The 10,968-nt window shown below is 39.0% G+C and overlaps 1 protein-coding gene across 1 annotated transcript in view; it reads right to left on the bottom strand.

The window, feature by feature from the left end:
- RAD51C (RAD51 paralog C) overlaps positions 1 to 10,968 on the bottom strand; it is a gene marked incomplete at its 5' end in the record, with an annotated part of 57,573 nt that overhangs the window by 2,463 nt on the left and 44,142 nt on the right. Inside the window, 2 exons of the mRNA XM_017539717.2 lie at positions 8,169 to 8,229; positions 9,188 to 9,254. Coding sequence (XP_017395206.2) covers positions 8,169 to 8,229; positions 9,188 to 9,254 — 128 coding nt within the window. The remainder of the gene's footprint in view (positions 1 to 8,168; positions 8,230 to 9,187; positions 9,255 to 10,968) is intronic.

Here is a 10,968-nt window from a genome sequence, read left to right as displayed (position 1 = left end):
AAAAAAAAAAAAAAAAAAAATTAGCCAGGCATGGTGGCAGGCACCTCTAGTCCCAGCTACTCGGCAGGCTGAGGCAGAGGAATCGCTTGAACTCAGGAGGCAGAGGTTGGAGTGAGCCGAGATTGTGCCACTGCACTCCAGCCTGGGCAACAGAGCAAGATTCTGTCTCAAAAAAACAAAACAAAACAAAAAAACAAAACCAAAGGTGGAAGAAAATACTCAATGAGATAGGAAAGTATTAATAATATACTAAATAAGTTATACTGTATAATCATATTTATAAGTATGTATACAGACATCTAAAAAAATTGATAGAAGACTACAATCAAAAGTTAATAGTTGTTATCACAAGGTAAAGGTTGCTTGCTTGTATTTCCCAAACTCTCTAGTAAATCATGTATTTTTTTAATATTGCTGAAGAATTGTGATAATTTTTTATACTATAAATGAGAAACACTTATTCATATTATACCAATAAAAATAAGATAGGAAGACACTGTTTTAAAATCATATGGCTCATGTCTGTAATCCTCTTTGGAGGCCAAGGCATGAGGATCGCTTGAGATCAGGAGTTTGAAGCCATCCTGAGCAACATAGTGAGATCCCCATCTCTACAAAAATAATAATAATAACATAAAATAATTATGTCCCAAAAATAAGTCATGACAGAACAGTATCTGGGATTTTATTATGTCTTATACAAAATAATATAAAATTGAAAGCTGAAGGTAGCTGAGAAATTTCTAAGCTCTTATTAACTATATTCAAGTACTGTAACAGCAACAAATATAAACAAAAACCTTTAAAACGGCTTTTTGGCGAGATGTGGTGGCTCATGTCTATAATCCCAGCACTTTGGGAGGCCAAGGCGGGAGGATCACCTGAGGTTGGGAGTTCGAGATCAACCTGATCAACCTGGATAAACCCCATTTCTACTGAAAATACAAAATTAGCTGGGTGTGGTGGTGCATATTTGTAATCTCACTTAGGAGGCTGGGGCAGGAGAACTGCTTGAACCCGGGAGGCTGAGGTTGCAGTGAGCTGAGATCAGGCCACTGTACTCCAGCCTGAGCAACAAGAGTGAAACTCCATCTCAAACAAACAAACAACGACAACAACAAAACTGCTTTTAAGAATTACTTTAGGCTGGGCATGGTGGTTCAGCCTGTAATCCCAGAACTTTGAGAGGCTGAGGTGGGCAAATCACCTGAGATCAGGAGTTCGAGACCAGCCTGACCAACATGGAGAAACCCCATCTCTGCTAAAAATACAAAATTAGCTGGGTGTGGTAGCATATGCCTGTAATCCCAGCTACTTGGGAGGCTGAGACAGAATCACTTCAACCTGGGAGGCAGGGGTTTGAGTGAGCCGAGACTACACCACTGCACTCCAGACCATGCAACAAGAGCAAAACTCGGTCTCAACAAACAAAAAAAGATTTACTTTAAAACTGATACACTGTAACTTATTCAGAATAGCCACAATGTAGAAGCCACCCAAGTACGCATCCACAGATGAATTAACAAAACGTGGTATGTATATACAATAGAATATTATTCAGACTTAAAAAGGAAAAAAATTCTGACACATGCTACAACATAATGAGCCTTGAAGACATTATACTAAGTGAAATAAGTCAGTCACACCAGAACAAATATTGTATGATTCCAATTATATGGGGTAGGTAGACGAGTCAAATTCAGAGACAGAAGGTAGAATGGTGATTGTCAGGGGCTAAGGGTAAAAAAAAATGAGAGTTAGCATTTAATGGGTACAGAGTTTCAGTATGGGAAGATGAAAAAAGTTCTGAAAATGGATGATGATGGTTGCATAATATTAATGTACTTAATGCCAATCAACTATATGTAAAAATTGTTAAAGTGGTAAATTTATTTTTGACACAGCATCTCGCACTGTTGCCCAGGCTGTAGTGCAGTGGCGCAGTCTCAGCTCACTGCAATCTCTGCCTCATGAGTTCAAGCAATTCTCCTGCCTCAGCCTCCCGAGTAGCTGGGACTACAGGTGTGCATCACCACACCCAGCCAATTTTTTTGTAGTTTTAGTAGAGACGCGGTTTCACCATGTTGGCCAGGATGGTATCAATCCCCTGACCTTGTGATCCGCCCGCCTGAGCCTCCCAAAGTACTTGGATTACAGGCATGAGCCACCGCACCTGGCCAAAGTGGAAAATTTTATGTTTTATATATATATAACCACAATTTAATAAAACGGATATAATATGCTCCTGCCCCTTGGATGGAAAAAAAACCTGATATAATACACAAAATACAGATTCTAAAGTAATGGAAAATAAGATTCTCAGAGTTATAAGGGTCATTTATTTACACAAAATATAATGATTTGCTTTCAAAGGCAATTCAAAAAGGACATTCTGGCTATGATTTGTTACTCTCTTAATTTTGAAATTGCCCCTCTTCTCAGACACAATTCAAAAGAAAAACAGAGACCAAAAACAGCAGAATCCAAAATGTCCTATACTCCATAAATGCAACTTTACACATAAACAAAATAACTGCTAAGTAATATGTAATATAAAAATAGCTGTGTGGATCCAGGTGTGGTGGCTCATGCATGTAATCTCAGCACTTTGGGAGGCCGAGGTGGGCGGATCACGAGATCAGGAGTTTGAGACCAGCCTAGCCAACATGGTGAAACCCTGTCTCTACTAAAGATACAAAAACAAAAATTACCTGGGTGTGGTGGTGTGCAACTGTAATCCCAGCTACTCGGGAGGCTAAGGCAGGAGAATCGCTTGAAGCAGGAGTCGGAGGTTGCAGTGAGCCAAGATTGCAACACTGCACTCCAGCCTGGGCAACAGAATGTGTTGAGTGGGATTATAAACTTTTAGGGTTGATAATCTATCTTTAATGCAAAAATTCACACAAAAAAAGAGAGGCAAGATGTATTTTAACCTGCCTTTATTAGGAAATCACTTTTTGAATGACAAAAATCAGCTAGCCTGCCAAAAAATTACTAGTATCCAAATCACCTCATATCAACAGTATGTCCAAAAAAGGTACCCAGTACATTTATCCCAAGGAAATTATTAAAAAGTAATAAGCTTTAAGAAGCATTTACATGGTTATTAAGAATCCTTAAGTCAGCTGGGCACAGTGGCTCATGTCTGTAATCCCAGCACATTGGGGGGCTGAGGTGAGTGGATCACTTGAGGTCAGGCATTCGAGACCAGCCTGGCCAAAATAGTCAAACTCCATCTCTACTGAAAATACAAAAATTAGCCAGGTGTGGTGGCACATGCCTGTAATCCAGCTACTTGGGAGGCTGAGGCAGGAGAATTGCTTGAACCAGGGAGGTGGAGGTTGCAGGGAGCTAATATTGTGCCACTGCAATCCAGCCTGGGTGACGGAGTGAGACTCCATCTCAAAAAACAAACAAAAAGAATCCTAAAGTCAAAGGGGCATTAATTATTCAGGCTGAAAATCAACCTCAAATTGCTAGGTAAAAATACCATTTTTATATATTATGTCTTTTTAGAAATCTTTTTTTTTTTCAGAGACAGTTTCACTCTTCTCGCCCAGGCTAGAGTGCAACGACGCGATCTCGGCTCACCCCCAAAACCTCCGCCTCTTGGGTTCAAGCAATTCTCCTGCCTCTGCCTCCCGAATAGCTGGGATTACAGGTACTTGCCACCATGCCCAGCTAATTTTGTATTTTGATCACAGATGGGGTTTTTCCATGTTGGTCAGGTTGGTCTCGAACTCCCAACCTCAGGTGATCTGCCCGCTTCGACCTCCCAAAGTGCTGGGATTACAGACGTGAGCCACTGCGCCTGGCTAGAGATCTTTTTAAATGAAAAACTAAACCAAAGAATCACTTGGCTCATGGCCTCAGCTGAGATGTGGCTTAACATATGGCTGAACTACATAGTTTGGGTCAGGAAGAAACAAGACAGAAGCACAATTTGTGCTCTAACACTGAGCACACATATGAAACACTGTGTGGGGGTGTTGATTTATTACTCTACCACCAGATCTTCTTGGCAAAGAGTAGTGCAATTCTGAATAATCTTGGCCTCATATAATCATGAATATGCAAATTGGAGGAAAACCCACATATTATAAAGACACAGATAAAGGTATTTATTTTAATAACTGTTGGAATATTATTCCATCATTAGTCTAAGGGTAAAAATCAGGTGTTACTGGTAAAGGATGGGGTCTGGAGCATGAGATAGTACACTTAAGTTCAATTCCCAATATAAATTTGGCTATTTAAGATTTTTATTTCTGGACGGGTACCGTGGCTCATGCCTACAATCCCACCACTTTGGGAGGCCAAGGTGACTGGACTGCGTGAGCTTAGGAGTTCAAGACCGGCCTGGGCAACATCTCGAAACCCTGTTTCTACAAAAATTAGTTGGGTGTAGTGGTACATGTCTGTGGTCCCAGCTACTTGGGAGGCTGAGGTGGGAGGACTGCTTGAGCCCAGGAGGTTGAGGCTGCAGTAACCTGAGATCATACTACTGCACCACTGCACTCCCGCCTGGACAACAAAGCAAGACCCTGTGTCAGGAAAAAAAAAAAAAAAAAAAAAAAAAGATTTTTAGTCTTCCTATCCAAATGAAAAGTGTTCATCTTTATAACTATTTTTCCCTGATATGAATTTCCATTTTCATCCTTTTAAAATAAACTAAAGTTTTTAAAGCATAAAGCATACAAAATTTCATGCAACTTTTTTTTTTTTTTTGAGATGGAGTCTCACTCTGCTGCCCAACCTCAATGCAACCTCTGCCTCCTAGGTTCAAGCAATTCTCCTGCCTCAGCCTCCTGAGGAGCTGAGATTAAAGTAACGCACCACCATGCCTTGCTAATATTTTTGTAGTTTTAGTAGAGACAGGGTTTTGCCATGTTGGCCAGGCTGTTCTCGAACTTCTGACCTCTGGTGCCTTGGCCTCCCAAAGTGCTGGGATTAGAGGCATCAGCCACTGAGCCCGGCCCCATGTAACCTTTTTTTTTTTTTTTTTAAATATCTTATAGATGAGGTCCCATTTTGTGGCCCAGCCTAAAGTGTAATAGCGCAATCATTAACTTACTGCAACCTTGACTTCCTGGGCTCAAGTGATTTTCCCACCTCAGCCTCCGAAGTAGTTAGGACTATAGGTGTGCACCACCATGCCTGGCTAATTTTTTGTTTTTCTGTAGAGATGGTGTCTTGCCATCTTACTCAGGCTGTTCTCCAACTTCTGGGGCTCAAGCTCATGCAACTTTAACAACTTAAAGATGTCTGGCTTCAAATGATAAAGAGCAAAACTACTCTATTAAATGAGGTCAGTTTATTTTGATTACATAAAGTATGTACATTATTTATCATATATCCACAGCCTGAAAAAAAAAAAAGAAAGACTTGAAGAAAAAAGATTTTACCTAAAAAAGGCAATAAGCTACATATTCAGATTGGCTGGCAATCAATACAATACTACAATTACCTTCTAGGAACAGTTATTATAGGAGAAAAGGAACACACTCTATTATAAAGTCAGCTATGTCTGGGTGCAGTGGCTCACGCCTGTAATCCCAGCACTTTGGGAGGCTGAGGTGGGCAGGTCACCTTAGGTCAGGGGTTTGAGACCAGCCTGGTCAACATAGTGAAACTCTGTCTCTACCAAAAATATAAAATTAGCCAGGCATGGTGGCAGGCACCTATAATCCCAGCTACTCAGGAGGCTGAGACAGGAGAATCACTTGACCCTGGGAGGCGGAGGTTGCAGTGAGCCAAGATCTCGCCATTGCACCCCAGCCTGGACAAAAAGAGTTTCAAAAAGTTTTTTTGAAACTCCCTCTAAAAAAAAAAAAAAAAAAATGGTTTACAAAGTCAGCTACAAAATGTAGATAATACTATTTCAGTCTACAGGCATACCACCATGAACCTGCCTGATCTCATCTGATAATACAATTTCATAGAATTATGTGGAAAATAAAAATTACACACACACACACATACCCCCCCACACAAAGTACTTTGCACAATAAAGGCCAGTTAATAAATATTCAATAAATAGTAGCTATTATTTACTACTTATTTATTCAGTTAACTTTTCTGGGACTTGGTTTTCTGACTTTTAATAATAATAGGTCAGGGTATAGGCTAAGATTAAAAAAAGATTAAAATAATAGGTATAGGTTCTGTAAATAATTATTGAAAAGATTATCTTAAATGTTGTATTTAAAGTGCCTAGTGAGCCAGGCACGGTGGCTCACGCCTGTAATCCCAGCACTTTGGGAGGCTGAGGCAGGCAGATCACAAGCTCAAGAGATTGAGATAATCCTGGCCAATATGGTGAAACCCCGTCTCTACGAAAAATACAAAAATTAACTGGGCGTGGTGGCATGCGCCTGTAGTCCCAGGTACTCAGGAGGCTGAGGCAGGAGAATCGCTCGAACCTGGGAGGCGAAGCTTGCAGTGAGCCAAGATCGTGCCACTGCACTCCAGCCTATGTGACAGAGCGAGACTCTGTCTCAAAAAAAGAAAAAATAAAATAAAGTGCCTAGTAAAATACCTAGCACAAGCAAGCACTGACTAAAATGACAGTATGAAAAATAAATAAAAATTAAAAAAATAAAATATTATGCAATGTAGAAAAAATATTATAGAACAGATTTCTCCCAAATCTATCTATATTCAATATTGGTGTTGTGCATCATTTTCTTGTTTTTTTGTTTTGTTTTGCTTTGCTTTTGAGACAGAGTCTCACTCTGTTGCCAGGCTGGAGGGCAGTGGCATGATCTCAGCTCACTGCAACCTCCACCTCCCTAGTTCAAGTGATTAGTGAATTATAGTCTGAAGAAGACTACTTACTGTATACTAGCTCAGGCAGAATTCCTAAGAAAAAATAAATGATGGAATGTGCTTTACAGAATAATCTAAAACTGGGAAAGTATAAGAATATGTTCAAAAGACTCTTAGCTGGAGAACTGTTGCCAAATCTTTACAATAAGGTTTGGTGCTGAGAAAAGAACTCTTTTTGTGAATCTAGTAGACAGTGACTTACTTACAAACTTAGGGGAACTATCTTAACTTGTGATCATAGAAAAAAAATTAAGAGGCAAATTTAACAGTCATATTGGTTTAGAGTAAAAAATCTGTTTAAATTTGGGGGAGGTAGTCAATAGTAAAGTACTACGTATTGCTGGGGGGAAAAACATTACCTGATCTCTTTGGAAATACCATTTTTAAAGTAGACACAAACTGCATGATCAGTTGCAAAAGATATATACAGAAGTATAATCAATTATGATACGAGCTTCAGGTCAGTAAAACCTAACTTGGTCAGGCAGGATTTTTTTGTTTGTAGAACAACAAAGAAATGCAGATTAAAAAACAGACAATTTCACTGGCTAGGCCCAATATGTATTGAAGTGGCCCTTTAGTCCATCTTTGCTTGCATGCTAACGTAATTTCTCCCTTTATTAGAGCATTTCCAAACCAAGATCTCTAGGTTATACTAATTAATCACAAAGCAGAGAGGCTAGCATAAATCTGACATTTTCTATAAGTGTAGGAAAGACTTCACAGCTTTCAATGGCCTATTTTCAAGAAAATAAAAGCTGCTTTGTTCACTTGCTCAGCTGCTTTAAAAACAAATACAAAGATTTCATGCTGCCATACTTTTAAAGAACAATACTTGTGAAACTGGATAATAAAAGCCAGACAGCAAAATCCAAAAGAAAAAAAATAACAGACACAATTTCATACAAGAAATACACTAAGCAACTGAGAAAAACAATCCTATCTTCCAAATAAATTAATTTTAAAGCTAAGTTCAACAATTTTCCTTTTGTCCTGATTTTATTCTTTCTTTTCAATCTCTTCCAGGAACATAGAGTACTAACCTCCTTCTACATGGCTAATAAATGATTTCAAAGAGCTTTAGAAAATGGCATTCCTTGGCCACCTACTCATTTCAGGTACATGCACCCCATCATTTAAATATTCCAGATTATTTCCTATGTAGCTAAATGTGCAGTAATAACACCACATTTCTATGTTTCCTCTAGGTGATATCAGACAAGGCAACAATATAGATCATTGTATATCTAACCCACAGGACTAGCTCTAAGAAACTTCTAAGTGTTCATTCAGTATAATTAACCCAATATTCAGAATTATTAACTTGTTTCTATACTGACCTTTGCTTTCGGTCCCAATGAAAGATTAGCCGTATTGTAGCAGCATGTCCCCAACTTTCCCCTGAGAGTAAAGAACATAATAACTGTATATTGCCTTACTTACTTGGTTATAAATTTCTCAGAATGCCTCTGATCAAATATAATCTTACTTTACTTAATTTAACATAACAAAAGTATACTTGCTTTAAAAAAAAAAAACCTGGGAAATGAGTAACATCCTGAGATTAAAAGATTTTTACCTATCTAGGGGAATATTGCAAATCATTATCCTCTATTTGCTTTGAGAAACCTTAATAGTCTGAGTCTATATATTTGCCAATTTTCCATATCATCAAGCCTATTTCTGACCTCCAGAAGAAAAGTAAAAACTCTGGTAGAATATTCTTTAAGATTTTAGTGGACATACATCTTGAAGCATTGCATTCTAACAAAACCACGATATTCACTGTAGTGTGATTTAAGTGGATTCACCCCTCCTTCTGCCTAACACTGTGAATTCTCCGGGGGCAAGAATCTTTGACACAGTAGTTGCTAGACAGTAGATCCTCAATTTTTTGAGACAGTCTCGCTCTGTCACCCAGGCTCGAGTGCGGTGGCATGATTCTAGCTTCTCACAGCCGCATCTTCCAGGTTCAAGCAATTCTCATGCCTCAGCCTCCCAAGTTAGTGGGATTACAATTGTGTGCCACCATGTCTGGCTAATTTTTTGTATTTTTAGTTGAGATGGGGTTTCACCATATTGGCCAGGCTATTATTGAACTCCTGGCCTCAAGTGATCCACCTCAGCCTCCCAAGGTGCTAGGATTACAGGTGTGAGACACTGTGTCTGGTCACTCAATGTTAAGTAACTAAAAGAAACAGTCAGTATCTAAGGGTGCTGTACTTAGAGCTAAGATTAACCAGTGAACAAGACAAATACAGTCTGCTTTCATGGAGCTTACAGTACTCAATGAGAATCAAATAAAAGAGATAGGAAAAAACTGTGATTAACTAAAATGTTTATCTCATTGATTACCCACCTAATGCAGGAATGAGCAAGGCCTGATTTTTATCAATCTTTGTTGTCATCTGATTGGTTAAAATTACCTATAAAAACAAAATGCAAGAAAATTAGGTGAGTCTCTTTAAAAATTATCAAGTAAAGTCTTGTGATTTTGGTAATCTGAAAATAATCTACCTATTTAAGACAGCCATTTATGTAATAAAAATTTTTCTGATAAAAAAACTTTAAAAATCTACCCATAAAATATGCAGTTATCTGAAAACACGATTCTACTGATCATAAAATATTTTATTTTCATACTTTAGAGATGGGGTCTTGCTAGGTTGCCCAGGTTGACCTTCAAGTCCTAAAATCACACAATCCTCCCACCTCAGCCTCCTGAATAGCTGAGACTAGAGGAGTTTGCCACATCTAACTCACAAAACTTTTTTTTTTTAAGGGACAGGGTCTTGCTATGTTGCCCAGGATGATCTTGAACTCCTAGGCTCAAGCGATCCTCCTGCCTCAGCCTCCCAAAGTGCTGGGATTATAGGCATGGACCACTGTGCCTGACCTACAAAAAAACTTTTTTAAAAATTAGCTGGGCATGGTGGTACACAGCTGTAGTCCCACCTACTCAGGAGGCTGAGGTGGGAGAATTGCTTGAGCCCAGGAGGTTGAGGCAGGAGTGTGCCGTAATCATGTCACTGTATTCCAGCCTGGTGATCAAGCAAGACCTTGTCTCAAAAAAGAAAAAAGAAAGATTGAGTCTTGCTCTGTTGCCTAGGCTGGAGTGCAGTGGCACAATCTCAGCTCACTTCAACCTCCACCTCCGAGGTTCAAGCGATTCTCCTGCCTCAGCCTCCCAAGTAGCTAGGATTACAGGTGCCTGCCACCACAGCTGGCTAATTTTTGTATTTTTAGTAAAGACGGGGGTTCACCATGTTAGGCAGGCTGGTCTTGAACTCCTGACCTCAAGTGATCCACCTGCCTCAGCCTCCCAAAGTGCTGGGATTACAGGCATGAGTCACTGCAACTGGCCTGAGTCCATGTTCTTTATCACTATTGCCTCCCCAGAATATTTTTATTCAAAGGAATATCAAATCCTTAATAAATACCTCAATGTTTACATTTTTAGGAAGGAGGCAAATATAGTATTAGTTTATAATCTTATAGAAAAAAAGAAACTGAGGCAACAAATTATGAGGAGAGACTTAAAATCATAAAGAAAGTACAATATAAGTAGATGAACTAGGAAAAAAAAAATCCTAGTAGTCAGGTCAAATGACTCCAAATTATGATTATGCTAGGCGACTAGTAACCGCCACAGGAGTTGCTTTGGAACTCACAGGTGGCCCTCAAAGTTTCATATTGTTAATTCTAATAAATACTGGAATAAATACTGACCTACAAAAAAGGTTCCAGGTTTTGAAAGATAATAATTTTAAATAAAACAGGGAAAACAAAAGTGTTTAAGGCTGACTTAACATAGAAGTCAGATCTGTTATTTTTCCACCACAAAATTTCCAGAAATGGTTACTTTATATATGCTTCTAATACAGATCTTCCCTCCAGAAAAAAGAGTTAATATTGCAAGCTAAAACTGATAACAAAATTCCATGAAAAACAGTAAGAAAAAGTTGTTTACTCTGAAAATGAATTTTTTACATAAGAAAAGAGAAACAGGCCAGGCACGGTGGCTCAAGCCTGTAATCTCAGCACTTTGGGAGGCCGAGGCGGGTAGATCACGAGGTGAAGAGATCGAGACCATCCTGGTCAACATGGTGAAACCCCGTCTCTATTAAAAATACAAAAAAA

Source organism: Cebus imitator, unplaced genomic scaffold, assembly GCF_001604975.1.
Source record: "Cebus imitator isolate Cc_AM_T3 unplaced genomic scaffold, Cebus_imitator-1.0 Scaffold121, whole genome shotgun sequence".
NCBI lineage: Eukaryota > Metazoa > Chordata > Mammalia > Primates > Cebidae > Cebus > Cebus imitator.
This window is presented reverse-complemented; position numbering and strand designations above follow the sequence as displayed.